This window comes from Acanthaster planci, linkage group LG09 (assembly GCF_054643075.1).
Source record: "Acanthaster planci isolate LZ-2023a linkage group LG09, COTS_SCS, whole genome shotgun sequence".
NCBI classification, from domain to species: domain Eukaryota; kingdom Metazoa; phylum Echinodermata; class Asteroidea; order Valvatida; family Acanthasteridae; genus Acanthaster; species Acanthaster planci.
Window position 1 is genome coordinate 20,970,617 of NC_141785.1, and position 19,959 is coordinate 20,990,575.

A 19,959-nucleotide genomic window follows, 5' to 3' on the forward strand; every position below is an offset into this window, starting at 1 on the left:
AGCATCCTTCCTCTTGGGTGTGCCATAAACTCAACGTATGTCCTGCCAGGATAAATGGCCTAATGGACGGAATCAAAGTTATTTCCTGCGGTCTAAGATTACTTACAGCCCGAGATCCACCTTGATTAAACTTTGGATTGTTCGCCCTTGCTTTCATTTGGTCTCTCAACTGAAGTTATATCTGTTTTTGATTAATTAGGGGAGCTTTGCCTACCCCAAATTTGCCTTTTAGGATTATACAAGCCTTCATGAGCTATTGGAGTTGGCCAGCATCCGCCCTAACTACAAGCACCCCTCACATGTAACGAACTAAACGTCAGACTAACGGTCTGTGCATGGTTTGCCGCAGCAGCTCTGCATGTAAAACAGTAATCAGACAAAGCAAGGACATATATTCATGTCCTCAAATTAGTTCTTAGAGTTTTCCCGGTTAATTTAGCACTTCTTTCATTAAAAATTGCTTGAACGAAAGTTCAGTTTCGTCAAAAAGGGGTCACTCGCCCTAAATGTCGATTCCAATTCCGAAATAACACCACTAGATTTCACTTCCAGAGCATTGTAAATCACGGAAAAAATCCTTATTCGTCTCAATTATAGTCATTTTTGTCTCACTCCGGGAATGACGTTGAATTGAAAAAGCAAATTCGTTTTTTGTCATCCATTTGATCGATTAAATCATTCAATTTCGTCATAGAGTGTATCGTTAAGATAAGTTTGAATTAGCGGTTACTTTAACGTCATTTTTGTTGTGATTCAAAATTGAATTTAAAAGAATAGGCCGAAGAAATCAGACATGATAATTAAATAACTCCTGTTATTTGACTTTCTCTTGTTAATTAGATTATTAAGGGTCAATGCTTTGTGTACAAATTTATATCATTGGCACGGACATCGCCCGTCATACGTACCAGTAACCGAGGACTTTTGGGGGGGGGGCCTTAGAATGGATTTACAAATGATTATTAGAAAGATCAGAATTAGAGTAGGAAAAGCTTAAACATTGTTGAGGCTGACGTTAATGTTATCTATTTCCTGAAGACAAGGCTGATATATAGTTGATCGTCACGCTCTTTCTAATTACATTTGATTTAAACAAACAAAACAACACCTTTTCATCAACAGCTCACTTTTAATGAAAACACAAGTTAGAAAGAATGCATGAAAAAGACAGAAACAGAAACGCGGCCTGCTACCTGTAGCATGTACTATGCAAGCACGGGAAATGGAAATAAATTAAAAAGAAAACATAAGGGTGCCATCTATAAACACCATGAAGCAAAAGGGTGACAGCACACGACGCGTCGTGCGTCGTGTCGTGTTTCAGGCGACCTAATACGCGACGCGACGCATGACCCGGCACGCAACGCACGACGGCCGTCGGAAGGAGCAACGTTTACGTAAAAAAAAAACAAAGAAAGGACGTAAGACAACACGACGCAACGGGCGACGCACGTATTTTTCGCCTACCTGCAGAAACGTAATTCATGTTATAAAGCATTGCTATTGGCCTGGCAAAAATGTAATATATTTAGCATCAAAATTGACAGGACTAATCGCGTACGATAAACCGCAGCTAGCTGCCGGTCCCTATAATTATAATAGGGAAAAGGACCAGTCCACCAATATATCTAAATAAATAGTCCCACTCCTGAAGAAAATACAAGTTCCAGCCTCGTCCTGGTGCACATTGAAAAAATGCATTGCCATTAGATGTTTCAAACCAAACCATTTTTTTTAAAGATAACTTGAGTTTTCCTCCGGAAAAACATACGTGTACAGGTGACACTTCCGAATGTTATCCAAATGTTGGTATCCGGGGCATTTTCTTGACTGTCGATTTGTCGGAGTAAGCTCAGGTTACAAACTTGATGAGGAAACATTGCGTGATCACGGATATTAAAACGGAAGCTGAGGGTGGATATGGCGACCTCTAGAATTTCTCTGAGCTCTCATTGGGTAAAAGTTATTTGCCCTTTGACGCGAAGTCAACGCTGTCGCATGCGAGCGACACGTACATCGGTAAAGCATGCAGTAAAGTGACAGTCCCGAAGCCTTGAAAGGTCGCTGAGAAAGGTTGAAAACCTGGACTATGAAGTTCCTGACGACGTGCCATTGTTCGATCTTGCTGGCTCGAGCTTTGTAATTGCTGCGCAGGCGTGAGTAACTGAGAGGTAATTGGCTACACAAGTCATCTCTCTGAGGATATGGCCACAAGAAAGATACATCACGTGACTGCAATTTGCCAATCCGGCTTAGATATAAAACAGGTCCCTGTTATGATGAACAGGACCACTTGAGGTTGAGATTTCAGTTCAACTTTTGGTGAAAGTCAGCGCTCAGTTCTCAATTATCGAGTTGGTAAAAATGGACATCAAATCGGCCGTCTTATTGTTACTCGTGGGATTGGCAACGAGCTATGCCCAGCCTGCAGAGGGGCCATGTTGCTTCCCAGACCAATTTGTGGTGGGTTATGGTAAGTGCACCTCTTCTGAAATCTTTGCTTAATGAGAAACCTTTATGGTTAGATTCCAGACAGGGCACTACTTGTAAGAGAAGGGAATGTCTTGAGAACTGTGAAGTTTCATCGAGTCAAGTTACAAAATTCCGGCCACGCAGCGCCCTTTTCAAGTCTCATGATTTTCAGGTTGTTTTAAGTGTGAGAAAAACATTTTAGGAATGAAGATATGAAAACCATGCAAACTGTCGAGTAAACAGTCCACAAAATGTAGGGTGCGATGGCGTCGTGTGCGTGGGTGTGTGAGTGAGAATCGGATGTGGTAGGGCAAAAAGTGACGGGGGCCAAGGAAACTTTCCACCCCCCCCCACGGATTTTTTTTCGGGGGGGAGATGTCATCGGATCATGTCAAATAAGCATGAAGCTGCATTCGCTTTTGAATTTGCCCCCCGACACCAAAAGCTGGATACGCCGCTGAGGGCAACGTTTGTTGTTTCTATGTTTCTATGGATATTCAACCTCCCCAAAATTCCTATGATTGTATCCAAATGGGATGAGACGAATGCGGTATTCCTAAGGTCTGAGGCATCCAAAAATGGAATTCAGGTCAGGGATGATAGAAACAGACAGATTTACTGAGAAACTTCCCTGGCCGTTTTGTGCAGCCTACGCGATTTTTTTTGCTGGTAAGTATATACAAGAAACTGACTGTCCCTATTATATAGGGACCAGTAGCTAGCTGCTGTTTAACGTGAGCGGTTAGCCCTGCCAATTTGGATGTTGAATATTTTAGTATTTGTCGGGCCAGTTATTCTCCATAACGAAGTAGATGTTACATACACCTGGCAGGATTCTGCCAGATTCATCACGCACTCCGGTCCCTACGTTCAGAGGATGTCTGGAGACTATACACGTACAGGACAGGAACCAGTCTATATCAGGGTCTCTTCCGCACGCAAAGGAACGTACCTTTCTTCTACGCGCACGTAGCGCTTCCTGTCACGTGTTCACACTCTACACTACTTCCGGGCGGCCTAGACCCATGGTTCAAGTCATCATTGCTCCTGTATATAGTTCCCACTAAGTTCTAAATACAACGCAAGCAAAAACGAACGGAAATGAAAGAGAAACAAAAGGGTTTCGGCAAGCAATGCCCAACAACTCCGCTTCTCTATTGATAACACCCACGGGACTAACCGAAGGGTGTAAAGTTGTAGCTAAATCCATCTCAGGTCTAGCTCTTTAAAAAACAAAAAAAATCACGTCTTAGCAGCAGATTTAAAAGGTGTGAATTTGGCAAAAACATATTTCTTCTTCATTATTTACCTGGTTACTTCAAACTTGTGAAAGACTTGTGATTGGATTTGATGAGGAAATTGTGAAAGGAATATTAATGGTGGTAGACTCGTTGTTTGTACATAGCTGACAAGTTGTGGATTATTTGTCACATCTTGTTATATCTATCCAGGTTCAGAGACAGCCGTGGGTGGACGTGGAGGAACAAAGCGTTTAGCTCTTGTTGGTCAGGCCGCCATTGATGTCACCAAAAATATGATAGGCAATGAGTTTATGCTCTTTCAGTCTGATGAAGAACGTCCTTCGAGGCAGCGCCTCGTCCAAGACTATGAACAGGTTTAGTAAAACCAATAAGAATCAAGCCAATGGATGTGTATTCTCTAATCATGCATGGTTATGTGAATGATTATGTATGTTTTATTTATTGGTAAGGTATAATTATATCATGTTATTTCGCTCTGATATTTTATTTTTTGTTGAATAAAAATCAAGTGTAGTTCAGGGTTGGCTCATGCCATTCTTGATTCTTTAATCAACGAAGCTATGTCGCATTGAATAGCAAATTCAAGTAGCTTTACTGGTCAATTTTAATTCAATGTCTCTATCATTGTTCAGGGCCGCGCCACCCTGCTCCTCTTACAAAATATATATTTTAAATTTTTATTGCGGTTTTAAATATTAGAGTATTAGAGTTATGGACTTGGCCGGAAAACCAGCAAAAAATTTGAGTTCTGACAAAAAGTCGGGATAATCTCATAGTACACGGTTTGCCTAGAACAGTCGAGCTTACCTGGCGTAAGCCTGGGCACGCACCGCGCCCCAGCCGGTACCTCGACGGTGACACCTTGACGGAAGTACATGTACTTAACAGTATCCTGTCCTGAAACGCAAAACCTTGAATGGAGGAAGTGTAACCCCATTAGGGAGAGTAAAGCTCCTTTTGAATAGAGGAAAAACTTAAACTTAAATTGAATAAAGACAAATCAACTGATAAATCTCTTCATAAAGTTATGATTTTATGGAGAAGAACCCACTTGAAACTATCCTTCGGTACTTTTTGCTGCAATATTTTGCTCACCACAAAAAGGTGTTGGGGGATGAAGCCCATTCCCAGTGGGAAATATGTACTCGCCCCCCCCCCCCCCATCTGATGCAAAGTCAGATTCAAATCTGATTTAGATTCTGATCATCGGTGCACATTTCCAGCTGTCCGAATGCCACTGAGAACACTTTTGTGTCACTTTTGAAAACGGAGAGGAAGTTCCAAAGTGGCTGCAAACAGTTTATCCACAAATGCGATCATTTGGCTTGTGCATTCTGAGATGTGGGTGATTCCAGAAATTAGGGGTCCAAAAGTGTGACATTTAAGTGTCCTTGTTACATCTGACTTTTGTTATTTGACGTGGAAATATCACCCGAATTGATTTCAGACTATTACTATTTGTTTTGCAGGTAATTTGCATTAATTCATCACTCTTGGGATTTGAAAATGACTCCTAAACTTTCAAAATTATATGTCAAATGTGACAGGGACACGAAAAAAATGGACCCCTAATTTCTGGAATTACCCATCAATCTTCCGCAGTACCGTAAACGTCCGTCATGTGACACACCTCAAAAGATGGATGTTTACCTTGCAACGTAAATATCTTCTAAAGGTCTTAGTCAGTGTATGCTTAACAGTTTCAGTTGAACTGAAGTAATTACATGATGAAGTTAATTTATACGGAACAGAGTAGCTCCTATTTGAAACTAAAAAGTCATTTTTATTTATACTTCATTTTTCCCGTAACTATCTGCAGGGATTCCAGTACATCATTGATACGGATGAATTAAAGTGTTCCAAAACGAAACTGCAAGGCGATATCCCACACTGCGTTCCCCGTAAGATTATTTTTCGGTGTTTAGCCGAATGTTTGTCCGTTTTGGAGGTGGTCGTAATTGGTTTGAATTATTACAGTTTGAATTAGTGAAACAGTTGGCTGTGTTTCACTTATAAAACATTATTATAACAATTCCGCTTATTGGACAGTGTTGTTATTCTTGAGTACGTCTTAGCTTCATTTTTGTGTGGTGCTTCTTTCTCTGTATAGCTGGAGTAGACTTTAATACCACAGTCTACCTTGGAGACCGTCAGTTGTTCATCGATTCCTACCACTACCAAATCCAGCAACTATTTAAGAATGGTCGATCGTCGGTGTCCGTGACCAAGGAAGGTTGCATTCCAAATAGTGCCAGTTTTTCTGGAACTACATTCAGAAGTGAGTAAAGTAGCCTGCGATTTGCTGTCCGAATTCTTGGGAAGAAGATAAACGCATATTGGGAAAAAGAAGGGAAAAATACTCTCTGAAATGATTTGATTCTCGGTCGGCACTGAAACCATAAGTTGTCACTGATTTCTTAATATAACGAATAAGCCTGCATTTAGCATGAGAAAAAGCTATTGGTTATGAGGATATGGACGAAGGAAATTGATTGGTCACATTGTCACTCCACGCAACTAGGAAATGCACGCGTTACGGTTACGTGGTTACCGTTACCCAGTAAAATTGACACTGCCAACCAACATGGTTCTTTTCAACCAATGAGGGCGTGCTTTGGCTCAAGGTGAATAGCAATAAACAATTTCTTATTTCGTGTGCTTTTATTATAAAATGAGGTGTCTTTGTTGGATTATTTTCAAGAAAGAGGGCAAAACAATGATTTTTAAACGATAAATCCAAATACAAATTGCATTTCATGTTTCAGTAGCATTGATTTTAAACCTGCCCAAGAAAATGTGCAGCAAAGTTTAGTTCAAAAGAGGCATTTTGTTCTCTTCAAGGAATCGAGTGTTGCCGATTGTAATAAATAAAATAAGTTTTCTTGGTTATAAGAAGCAGATATATTTCAAGCGAACTTAAAGAGTCTGGATCGATTGCATGCAAAAATGTTTGAATCCACCGGAGAAAGAACTCTGCAAAATGATTCTGAAAATGACACAGATTGTAAGAGTCGTTCCTTCAGGGGCTGAGAAAAAATTCAACAGACCTAAAAATAAATACACGGGACGATCTTTTGACAAATTTGCTCCTTTTTTAATAATTTGATCATTTAGTGATAAAATTTAGTGACATATGCGTGTGCAGTAGTTTACCAATTCTACATTATCGAGCGGTGTCGCTAAAAAACCTCTATATACACGTTATTAAATGAAACCTTCCAGCCAGTATGCAATTTGGTGTTAAGAATCAATACCTGTTTGTGTAACTCGACATGTATCCGTTCGGAACATACAACTTCGGGGCAATTCAAAAAGACGATATTTATAAAAATTTTCTCCGGTTGATTCAAAATAAATGCGTGAAATACAAGTTTTTGGGAAGGAAAATACGTCACAGCTTTGGATGCGCAAAGCATTTTTGGTTGCCTGTCCCAAGCATGCGAAAATATCGTTGACCGTGGTACTTGATATTGAACTATATCCAACATGTGCTCGTGGAAAACAACGTTTAATATGCATTTGGCCGTTCAAGCGCCATGTAACGCTGTGGGAATGAATAAACTTGGACACAAGTGACATTTGGAAGTATAGATGACCTCTCCCATTTGCAAAGTCGGAAAATAATCATTTTCGGCTTTTTTGTCCACTCCAGCAATAATCCCTTCTAATTACTTCCTGGTTGCAGCCTCGATCCTTTCACTCACCGGCTATTTCAACTACGAGGCAGGCATTGCCGACCCAGACAGGTTCTTTGAAGTGCCTGAATACTGCCCTACGGTAAGACTATAGACGTTTGAACTTAGCGAGGCTTATACACGAAACGTACAGCGTTTTGGCGATGAAAAACTTGTTTGGTTGTGAGAGAATGGTGAGACTTTCTCTCCTATTCCCACGAAAAAGACGACAACTTTTACGAAATCGGCTGCGCTAGATTTAAGCTATTTAAGAAGACCTCAAGGCATAGGCTAACTGGAGTTAGTGGCGTATCCAGCTTTTGGCGTGGCGGGGGGGGGGAATCCAAAAGCAAACGCGTCTTCGGGGTTATTCAACATGGTGATGTGGAGAGAAAAATGAATGAAAAGCCTTACGGTCCTGACATCCTTGCTTTTATTTGCTGGTGTTTTTTCTTCGAGATTTAGTGCAAATATGTGATAAATTAACATACCTAATACTTTCTTCCCGAGTCACCCGTTCTTTATAAAAAAAATTAATGCAAATATTTTCGGGGGGAGGGGGGGGCAAGTTTCCACCGCCCCCGCTGAATACGGCACTGACTGGAAAGCAGTATGGCTATATACACAGTTTGTTGCCTACCTAAGGCGTCTGAAAATGAGGATGTTAATGAATCAGGTGGTTTCCGATTTGATGTTTAGTTCGCTTACTTTCCCGTGTAAGTTTTATGGTGCCATTGAAGTAGGGCCTAAATCTTCTATTGTTTTTGGATTCTTAGTACATCGAGAAAGAACCCAAACTGCTGGAGCTGTTGAAGTACAGTCAAGTTCTGTTTTAAGAACATCGGCAGTTCCGTCCAGATGACTTCCTGAACCTGACCGCTGACAAATTTGATGTGTAAAATCTTAAAGCGAATACAGACCGCATAGGTTCCTGCATTTTGTTCACTATACCATATTAAAGCTTGCGTATATTTTTCTTCACGTGACATGGCCTTTCAACGAAATGTTTCCACTTGACAATTACTCTGTGGATTATTATGGTGGATTAATATAGTGCACACCCTTGATATTAAGAGGGGGTAACTTGCGCCAAGAAGGAATAACCATGTCCCTCTCGATCAAAACAAATTGTTGTAAATGATGAAATGCCCTCCTCAGACTTTAAAGGCCCGCATTTGGAAGCGGTTCCGGTAATTACTTCGTAGGGGATACATTTATGTGCATTAAATGAAATTATTTCTCTCAAGGCTTCAAAACCTTCATATTTCTGAAAATGATGAAATGATGGACTCTCGCATTTATACAGAGGGTGTTTACTGGCTCTTCGAAATAATACCAGACGGTTTCCGAGATCAGTAAAATTATGGCGTGCAACATTTATCCCGAAATAGATATAAGTCTATCTCTATTTTACGATTCAATGTAAACTTTGCTCGACTAGAAAAGAAGATATCTCTATTTCGGGATTAAATGTTAAGTTTGCACGCCACATAAAGGTAATCAAGCTAGTCTCATGAACAAAATACTCAGATCTGGTTGGAATTCACCCCTTTAGGCCTATCTGTTTAATGATTACTAGGCCCCGTTAGACAGAACTGAAACTCTTTTGTGGGCGATTGCAATGTACACCAAGTGGAAGGAATTGCGACATTTTATGAGGGATCGTCTCTACGTGTGAAGGTTATGCATGTAGACAATGCGTGGCTTTTTGTATTTAGATCTCTCAGTGCTTTCATTTTGAAACATCGTTATTGAGTTTGAATTCCTAGTGGTGCTAGGTATCACATAGCTCAGTGGCAGATCCCGGGAATTAACAAAAATTATTAAAACAGAGGGACAGAGGGGGAAGTGTCCCTGTATGTTCCACTGTCCTCCTTTCTTGGCTTTTAAATTTTCAGTAACCATAAATACAAACTTGCATTGCATGATAGGATGTTCTAGGATGCACATTTTTTTAAAGGGGATGCCGAAAGCCGACGAACTACCATTTTCACACACTATGTTGTGTGCATTTCAAAAGTTCAAATGGGTTAACGGGGTCGGGAACCTCCCTGGTTACGCCACTGCGCCCGGTGATACAGCTGAACATAGCTAGTGCATGCAGTACCGCATACAAGTACACATTGCTGTATACTGTGGAAAGAGATATTTAACTGCCTTTTGACAACCTCTCAAGTAATGTAACCGTGGACTGTTAGTTTAGGAAAGTTAATGATTGAAGTGAAAGAACTCAAATGTATTTTATACATTGCAAGTCACTATGACATTTTTTTCTTAAAAGCAGATCATGACAATTTCACTTGTTTGCGAAAATAAATTCATCATATTATATTGTTTTGTTTTGTTTTCTTACTAAATGCTAGAGTAGTCTAATAATTAACACAAACTGTATATATTACTCAGCACTGTGCTTTTTCGCTGCAGGTGCATACGAAGCTGTGATTGATTAAATTACACTCATTGCAAAGCAATCCTTGTCTCGCTTGAGTCAGTAGAAAGAAAAAGAGTGATTCTGCATCTGAAACAATGCTTTAGTCATTAATCTTCAAGCTGATTATACTTTAATTTTGGATCCGTTTTATCAGTCAGTCAGTCTTGATACAGTGGATGGAGTGAACAATGGTAGGTGAACGGTCATCAAATCAGTGATGAAGAAATGGTTCATTATACAAAAAGGGAACGACAAATGATTCTAGTACCTGCAAGAGCCGGTCCAGTCATGTCTTTTTTGTTCAAATGGATTCCAGTTCAAGTCTTTGTGATCAATGTGACATTGTCTTGTCTATCGAACAGTCGACAGTGAATGGTATCTGGTATGTGCAAATGTTTAAGAACATCTAACCAACTGGAATCAGGAATACTACATCAAGCTTCCTTCCTCTTATGTGTCATAATTGTGTGCCATAAACCCACTACCTCTGTCTTGCCAGGATGAATTGCCTAGTGTAAGGATTTCCTGCGGTGTAAGATAACTTGCAGCCCGAGATCCACCTTGATTAAACTTTGGAGTGTTTGCCCTTGCTTTCATTTGAACTCTCAACTGAAGTTATATCTGTTTCCGATTAATGGGGGGGGGGCTTTGCCTACCCCAAAAGTGCCTTTTAGGATATACAAGATTTCATGAGCTATTGGAGTTGGCCGGCATCGGCGCCCTGACTTATAAGCTGATTGGAAGTTCAGTTTCCCAACCATGATCGGCGCACGGTCTGCTGCTGAAGCTCCGTGGGTAAAATGGTCCGAAAACAAGGAAATGCATTCATATCCTCAAATATGTTCTCTAGTGTCTTTACTAGAAAAATAAGAGAATGAAAGGGAAACCACTTGAGCACAAGCTGGAAAAAAAAGTTGGTTTCAAAGCCGGACGTGGGTGCAACTAGTATACCAAACAATTAATCAGAAAATGAATGCATCGACGCCGATCGACTGCATTCCACTGCGGCGTAGCCCCCTAGTAGGCCCTAAACAAACAAAAAAAAACAAAAAAAAACATGCATGGTATTCAATCAGCGGTCCATTGGCTGTCCTGCACGGAGCGGTTTTTTGTCACCAATGCATTGTTGGTGTATTATGGCGCCCTCGTCTCACCCCACCCACCCCACTTCCACCCCTTCCCAACAAGCAGGAATTTTAACTGATTTGGTTTTTTTTGGGGGGGGGGTATTGGATACAACATCATTAACACATCTTGCCTGCTAAGAAGCCATCATGACTGGTGAAAATGACCATGTGCAATGGGACAGTAAACCAGTCTAGCGAAGGTCACGAGATCAATCATTCAACTCACGTGGCAGGGTAAGCACGGTGCGGTGGCCCCCATATATATACATGTACGGTGCTGGATTACAGTATTTTGTAAGCTGTTTATAGCTAGGAAGTGCTACACAGAAAACATGGAGGTAAAGTCGGTTTTTCTTTTGCTGCTGGTTGTCGTGGCAACTAGTCTGGCTCAAAAGAAGTGCTGTTTCCCGAAGGAATTTGAGGCATTAGATGGTGAGTTCCACCGCACCACGGTACCATCTGACCATGAAGACTTGTGTCATAGTCAGTGTACATCATGGTCATGATGATATAGGCCTACCCGTTCATGCCGTTGACTAGCCCCACTACTACTACTAGTGTGGCACGGACTCTCACTCCAGATCCATCCTTAGCCACACATCCGTATACGCAATTTCGTGTCGGCGTACTGAAAATTTTCGGCGCACCCACTTATCGTCAGTGATCGTGGGCGCAATTTCTTTTGCACACCAACATGACCGCTAGATCCTTGACCTTTCCGCTTTCTAAAAGCCATTTATTGAATGATTTCACTCATTTTATTCAGGTATTTTCCAGTCTTTATCCATTGAATTTACTAGGCTCTCACAGTCACCATCTTTAAAATAAGGTTGTTGAAAATTACATCACTTGACCCCTAATCTTCTCGACGACTGTTCCATTTTGCGCCCACAATGCATGATAAGTGGATGCGCCGAAAATTTTCAGTATACCGACACGAAATTGCGCATACGGGAGTGTGGCTAAGGATGGATCGGGAGTGAGAGTCCGTGCCACACTAGTGGGGCTAGCCGTTGACATGACACTGTATGTTGCATTGCAGTAGTTCTAGTAGTAGTAGTAGTAAGAATTCACCTACTGCCGCGGGCCAGTGGCCATGGTGGCACCACATGTGTTAGCCCTTCGCACGGTAAAGTCCGAGTAACTTGGACCCTACAAACTGCCTTTTGAATTATTTGGACATTGTCAGGCGGTCCAAGTACCCCCATAGTTGAGTGGAGCTTTAGTATTCCGCTTTTTCGATTTTTGGATGGAATTGTCATACTATGGCAAACTGTTGGGGCTTCAGTGATATTTCTGACTTCAAAATCAGGCCCTTGGTCACTGCACATGCGTTGCATGGACAGAGTTAAGAAGTCTTTTTTGATGTTACCCTATTTGTCCATACAGTTCACCATACATGCAGCGAGCAGGGCCTGCATTTTGCACCATGAAACAGTCGTTGGTAGTGCCCATAAAGGTCACAATCAACAAGTCTTGGGTCCCCACCACGTAAAGCCCACTCATGCATACGTCTTGGAGGACAATGTTCGTGCACAAACTTATTGCGCCAGAAACTCTACACGCGCATATTCGCATGGGAGGAGGCGACGAAAAGTTCAAGCGCTGTGCATGTGTCGAGCGAAAATGGTCGGATTTTGACAGATTTTGAAGTAAAAAATACCATTGAAGCCCCAACCGTTTTGATGTTGGCATTTATGGAAGCCAGTGGGTGGTGATAGAGGTATTTTTGGTGAGTCTTTTGAGAACCGTTGTCACTTTACTCTATGTACAGGCGTGGAGTGTTAGTAAAGACGATCCCGTCCAAAATCATACAAAGAGGAATACTAACGCTCCACTCAGTAGAGCTACTTCCATAGGCTTTTGCTTCCATTAATTCATGACACACAAAATAGCTTGTACCCGCAAAAATCCTTTTCACAGAAATGTTCCCAGATAGCAAATTTTGGATTCATAATTTGAACATGAAAACATGCAACCTGAGCCATGTCTACCTGGATTTACATCAAAGCAAAAGTATTCTCACTTGTACAGAAATGCATGGTCAATTTTTAATGTTAGAAAAAGTGCACCGTTCAGTTCATGTAACTCAAAAAAGATGTCAAACAGTTTTCAAACATGGAAGAAGAGTAAAATTCTAACAAAATTCATTTCCTGGTTCCTTTAAATTCTTTTGACCTGTGTTGGTAACAATTCATAATGTGCAAGTCCAAGTCAAGTCACAAGTCTTTTTTTCAAGTCCAAGTCAAGTTTAAGTCCAAACTGATGTTACACATTAAGTCACAAATCACAAAAATAGCGATTTAAGTCCAACTGTAGTCCAAGGCAAGTAACATGAATTTACAACTATGACATACAGGGCTAACACTGTAAATGGCTCCTTTTTAAAATCTGTCTTATTTCTGTCGCCATATTGACGAGTGTTTCAAGTCTTTGTTCGAGAAAAGTAGTATTGATTGCATACTATCAACCGAAAGTTGAACATATGTAATTTTTGATTACATGTACTTCAAGAACTTCAAAAAAGTTCAATTAATTTAAGGCAGTGGTATGTTTTGCGTGTACGTTTTGCTTTGAATTACTGTCAGGGCAACTCAACATGGGCAGTGAGTGATTTGGGGACTTTACTGCAGCTAATCTCTGTCTGATTTCATACCCAGGCTGCATCGTGTTGTGAATTTGTGTAATTTACAAGGTGGAATTCAGCCCCATATACCGCTACTCCACCATGTTTAAAACTATGTGTACCGTTAGTGACAGCTTTTAAAGCTCAACAAGTCATGTTTTCCTTCTTGTCCATAACGTGAGTCCCACTATGATTTAAGAAATGCAACCGATGAGGAACACACTCAACACAGACACTAACATATTCAGTACTAACCTCAGCTAGACCCCCCCAAAAGAAAATTCCAATATTCTGTCTGGAACATTTGAAGTTTGCCTGTAAACACAGTTTCTTGTGCAGAAATACCAATGTTGTGATTCCATGTTATCAGACTCTGGTTTGAATTGATTGGTGTTGGGCCACTTTCACTCTACAGGACAGGTGGTTGGGACAATATCAGCTGGTAAGCCTGTGGCTGTTCTGGAATCCATCCAGTTTGCCTTTGACTACTTCAACCAACGAGCTGGGGAATTTGCCTTCATCCAGGATGGAGCTGAAGTCTACATGTACCAGATAATTGTAGACTACAAAGCGGTAAAGTTTCCAGCGTAAATTTACTTCAGAAAATACCTCGGCTTTCAGAGAATGAGAAAGTTTGAAATCTCAATATACATGTACATGTACATGTACCAAGCCTCCTTTTTAATAACTCCATAGTTTACTCAACCGAAAATTCAGTTTCGAACCTTGAACAAAAAGATGTCATGTAAGTTTGGAAAGAACCCAAAATGGCAAACTAAAAAGAACATGAACTGTTAATACATGTAAAGTTATTCAGTCAAAAATTCAAAATACATGCAGCAATACATGTTGATACAAATTGCAATCTGCCTTGAGCAGAAAGCACCTGTCATCGGGTGGAAGGAGCCATAATGGTGGTATTGCACAGTTCGTTGGTAGCAAAGCGACAGAAACACATGCATGCAGTCGTTTGTGAACCAGCAAAGTGCAGTTCCTACCAAAGGAGCCTTTGTTGCAAGGAAAATTGCACCCTCTGTTGGTTCCACTCAGGGTGGAAAAATCTTGGAAACTATTCAAACTTTTACCCAAAAGATTAGCCCGGGGAACAAATTTAAATATGAAAGGTTGTCCATAGACCAGTTACCTCACATCTTGATGAAATATGAGAAATGAAGAAGAGAAGAGAAAAAATACTAGAAGCACAACGTCAAACTAACGGTAGACACCGGATTAAGGTGATGTTCTAAACGAGACAAGAAACAAAAATGAGCAAACAAACACCTGTCAAAATTAAACCTGCCCGATGGTGTGATGTGTTTCTTCTTTGTTTAGTAGATAACTTTCTAGCAAGGTTCTCCCTTGTGCTTGGGAATTATTTCTGACTTTGTGATCGTCTCTCAGCAAACAGAATACATCATCCAGGCACACACACAGACTTGCCAAAAAATCCCCCTTCCAGCAGGAACCAACATGTCTCACTGTGTACCAGGTGAGTTCTGGATGATTGATCGTTGACCTTGATGGACATTCTTGTCATTTCAGCTGATTTTGTTTTATTTCTGCCAGTAACTGTAGAAAGTCCTGTGGAACATACATGTATTGAAGTTTGGAGTTTGAGAGTTTATTTCCATATGTCAGTACTAATTACACTGGTAATGAAGCAAAATAAAATGCAGATGGTGACAAATGGGGGGGCCTAAGCTTACGTGTATACAAAGCCTTACTGCCCTGTTTCTTGATATAAATCCTGACATTTAACCCTCCGGTATCCTTCCAAAAGATTTTTCAGCATGAGGAAGGACGAGAGTATTTACCGTTACTCAGTGCATGGGTTTATTGCCTTTTGACGGTTGAATGTATGTGCTATTGGTTTCCTTATGATGGGATATTTTAGTAGATTCAGAGAAGCTTTTAGCTAAGTGCTCATTAGGATTAATTTGCTGAATTTCTTAACTAGTGTCCGTCGGGGCATAGATGGCACTAAGGAATAGCAGAGGGCTCAAACTTGCATTTGATAACATAGCAATTAATTTTTGTGAGTACATGTATTACTTTGTAGTTCACCATTTGATTGTTTTTTTCATTGATCCTGGCCAAAACTACCCAGTTTGTTTGGGCATGGAGCTATTAAATACAGGGTCTGTGAAACATTTAAAGAAACAAAGGGACAGACTCAGACTCAATTACTTTTGATTTCAGGTTGAAAACATGTACAAGTAGGTTCAGATTATTACATCCATTATATTCTTTGGTTTATTCAGTTCACTTTAATAGGATGATAGCTTTGAATGTGAAATGACCGGCGGACTTCCTAGTGTGAGTTTGTAGGTTAATGTTTTTGCCATCTTCTGTAGATGATGCCACTTACGAGAGCTCCTTCTATGTTGGTGATAACAAGATGACAGCAGACTCATTCACATACTCTTTGAAGCAAGGGGTGGTGGCAGGCAATGTGATTCTATCCGTCTCTAAGGGTGACTGCATCCCCTACAGTGTGACTTTCTTCGGTCAACATCAAGGAAGTAAGTGGAGGATTTATTGAAGGAATTGACTCAAACTACACTGAAGTTAGGTGTGGCAGATGTGGATCAAGTATGTCTAAAACCCATTTACAAAGCCACAGTGCTTAAAGCAGTTTCTAGAGATAATGTATTTACCTCACTCCTTTTGCTTATTGCATGTAATTTGTCCATATTCAGTTTTTTATCAGGTGAAATTTGTCTCTGTCCAGGATGAGACAACTAAGTATCTTACGACGGAGACTCTTTCCCTTCCTTCTAAGCTCCTGTCTATTCTCTCATTGTGTAGCCTTTGCCTCCGCTGGTCCTGTCTGGGCCTTCTGAGGGTAGGCTTCAATAAACAAGTCTGGCATCCAATGTTAAACTCAACAATTCAATTACTGCTATTTGAAGGAGAGAACTAAACTTGATTAAGTTCAAGCCCAACTTCCATTTTGATTCTGGGCTCTGGGAGTATTCTTATGCCTTTTAAAGGAATAAAACAATATTTCAAGAAGTTTGGAGTGAGGAGAGTTTGCTTCTTACCTGTAGCCTATGTCTGACATGTAAGTTGAATTTCTAGTATAGCTGATTATAATTTCAGTGTACAATATCTTGGGAAAAAGTATTACAAAAGAATGAAATATGACGCGAGCAAAAGATAAATGAGATTTCGAGGAATACAGAACCCAAGGACTTTTTCTCTTTGTGCTTAATAAGACTTCAGGAAATAACATGTTTCCTCAAACTGTAATTCTTTAAACTAATAAATGATAACAAAATATCTGATCTTGTAGTGTATATACCCTTGACTCTTATTTCCTTTTTTGTTTTGTCTTTCTAGCACCAGTTCTCCAGGTCACTGGCTTTGTTAACTACACGTCTGGAATCCAAGACCCAGCCAGATATTTTACTGTGCCAGAGTACTGCATGGAGGTAAGACTTCCAACTGTCATTCACTCAAATTTCAACATTTCCAACAAATTTTCAAGACTCAGTTGTGTATTTGTATATTTCTTCTCATCCTTGATTGCAAGATCAGGCCAGGTTGGGATTTCAAACAATGAGTCACAGTGGTCTTTGTATTTACTGCAGAAAATTAGAATTATATGAAAATGAAGGCCAAATTGATTATTGGCCATCTGATGACCACCAGTCAAGTGGAGATGGTAGCTTGTACATCAAATCTATCCTAGATACCAAGTAAAATTGAATCAATGGTTGGAAGATGGTTACCGATCAAATTTGACCAAGTTGAGGGAAGAACTATCAGTCAGAAATACGTGTACATCAGTGAAAATGCATCATTTTTAAGGGCAAATAGAGTTAAATTGTTGAGAGGTGAAATACATGCAAGTTTCTTTCGTTTGTTTACAATGACATTACCCAGAGAATTTGCTGTTTTCTCATCTGGTTTTGAAATTTGAGATGAAGTAGATCAACTGCATTCAGTGGACCTGTTGTTTAAATCTTATTTCTCTTTTCTGTTGTTTCTTGTTTGTTACAGCAATCATTCAGTCAGGCACCGAAGATGTACAACTCTTTCATCCACCTGTTTGTGTAAGCACTGGGCGGCCTTCTCCCGAACGTGCGAGATTTTAAACCAAGAATTATACATGTAGATGACTAATTTTTGGTTTACAAAACTAAACAGTCCGTTTGATACTTGTGTTTGTATATTTTGCATTTATGTCTGTGATGAGATTTGATATAATGTAGAATGATTAACTTAATGGCAGTGGAATTGTCTTTAAGTGCATGTATTTTGGTTCGTTTTATACATTGTATACTGCAAACTAGTGATTAGAAGTTCTGATCGGGACCATAGGCTTACTTTTTGAATGACTGTGTAAGTAGGAGGCATGAAGGAGGCATGTCTTCACCCGCTTTGAAGATGGTCAGTTTTCTCCTGGACGAGCAAAGCATTTGCCCTGACTTTATGGTTTGGTTTCAAATCCGATTTGCATTCCCCTTTCATAAATTCTTGATGTGCCACAGAACAATGAGGTTTTCGTTTTTCATTTCTTTTTAAGAACTTGCTCGGAATTTAATGTATTATCGCGGCTTATAAATGATTTTTGCTGGGAAACATGATATTGAGGTTTATCAATTGATGCTTTTCTGCTCTAGAAGTCTAAGACAGCCGATCACACCTATTGGCGAGATCTGACAGGCTTGACTGATTCCTCTCTCTTGAAACCTTCAAATCAGTCATTATTGGAAACGTCATTGGACATTCTTTCATCCTATTTTTTTTGCGTTTGGGACAAATATGTACAATGCCACTGAACCAGGAACGGTTTCAACCTTTATGGATTCGAAGTCTTCGCGACGAGGGGGTCGTTTGAACCCCAACCCTTCTCCATGAACATGCCATCATTTATTAAAAGGTACCAAAGTTGTGATCTTACAATATTCACGTACTTTTATGGAAGATGGCGTACGCTTTTAAAGATGTGCTGTAACTTTTAGTTAAACGAAAAAATGGAAACTTCCTGTAGGGTTTATGTCCTTAAAATGTTACATTTACTGAATTTAGCCTTAAATGATAAAGTACCCATTTGTCCCAAGTTTCTTGGTGGCCCCTTTTTCCCTTCATGAGATAAAGTCATTACTTTCTTTGTTACACGCTTTGTTGATGTGGCTGTTTGACTGTGTTGGGTATTTTCCTTTGGTCCAGGCTTTCGCCCTCATGATTTTTCCATTCCTACAATCTTAGCTGTCCCTTGATTAGTCCCTGTGAAGTTTGGCGTACTTGCAAAGACATCAATACATGTGTTTCATTTAACCCCATTAAATTGGTACCAATAGCTATTTACAGCAAGCAAAATATTCATAAAGGCTCGGCGCAGAGAAAACGTCCGCAAATAGGTACGGGTAAAGGGATCCCGCGTCCGGCTTTAAAGATCAGATTCGGCCTGTAGGGATAAGCTTAAGCACTGAAAGATTAAATTTTAGTTAGCCCCATGCACGTTAACCCATGCATCACGAAATCAATGTATTCTTTAAGTATTGAAGTATATTTTTAAAAATCATTTCCACTTGCATACTGGAATGCATTTATTATCACAATAAAAATAGCAATTTAAATCTATTCTAAATTCATTCGTGGAAATCCACGACAACCTGTGATAAATTGTCACTGTAAAGGTCATTTCTAAGCACCCCCGCATGAATCCAACGAATTGATCATCCGCAAAAAAGGAACTTTTTAGTTAGTTCTACTTGATGGAATTTGACGAGACGGCAGAGACTATGGTAGCTTTAAAACCGGGTGAAGTTGTCAATGGTAGGCCTACAGCTACTCAAAATGTGCCGGACGAAAAAACAACTCATCATTGATGTGCTAGTACAAGATTGAGCTAGGAGTATGGCAAGGACCACATGTTCATTGTCCATTCCAAGGTTGGCCATTTTATGAATTGGCTATCTGTTACGGGAGTACACCGACAGTAGGGATCAAAAACAACTTTGGAATGCCATCAAAAAAGGTCTCGGTAAGTTTCCTAATTTGTACAACAGAACAACTTCTGTACGCAGGGTCAATGCAGAAACAGTTGTTCAGGTTGGATTTCAATAATAACAGTGCATTCAGTGAATGATTATATGAATTTTAATAGCAAAATAAACAAGAAAGAGGCAAGAAATGAGTTGCAATTTTTACGTTAAGATATAGAAAATTTGAATTTTAAGAGTACAAATAAAGAAAACTGAGTTATAGAAACAAAAACCCAAAAGTATTTTCAAATGTACAAACGTACAACCACCACCTAATATTAATTTAAAAGTAATCGCAGCAGAAAAAAGGAATCAAAAATCTAAAGAGATTACAATAAAGGTAACAATTAAAAGAATTGAACCCATTCACC

The 19,959-nt window shown here is 39.9% G+C and overlaps 2 protein-coding genes across 2 annotated transcripts; both read left to right on the forward strand.

Moving 5' to 3' along the window:
- The first annotated feature begins 2,281 nt into the window (after positions 1–2,281).
- Positions 2,282–9,879, forward strand: LOC110985473 (development-specific protein LVN1.2-like). Its single transcript, XM_087141549.1, has 6 exons — positions 2,282–2,473; positions 3,924–4,087; positions 5,554–5,635; positions 5,845–6,012; positions 7,420–7,511; positions 8,185–9,879. The coding sequence occupies exons 1-6, from the start codon at positions 2,365–2,367 to the stop codon at positions 8,242–8,244; spliced, it is 675 nt and encodes a 224-aa protein (XP_086997675.1). The 5' UTR covers positions 2,282–2,364; the 3' UTR covers positions 8,245–9,879.
- A 1,307-nt stretch (positions 9,880–11,186) lies between these two features.
- Positions 11,187–18,716, forward strand: LOC110985465 (development-specific protein LVN1.2-like). Its single transcript, XM_022246503.2, has 6 exons — positions 11,187–11,398; positions 14,008–14,165; positions 14,994–15,081; positions 15,947–16,114; positions 16,935–17,026; positions 17,598–18,716. The coding sequence occupies exons 1-6, from the start codon at positions 11,299–11,301 to the stop codon at positions 17,652–17,654; spliced, it is 663 nt and encodes a 220-aa protein (XP_022102195.1). The 5' UTR covers positions 11,187–11,298; the 3' UTR covers positions 17,655–18,716.
- Positions 18,717–19,959: the final 1,243 nt, after the last annotated feature.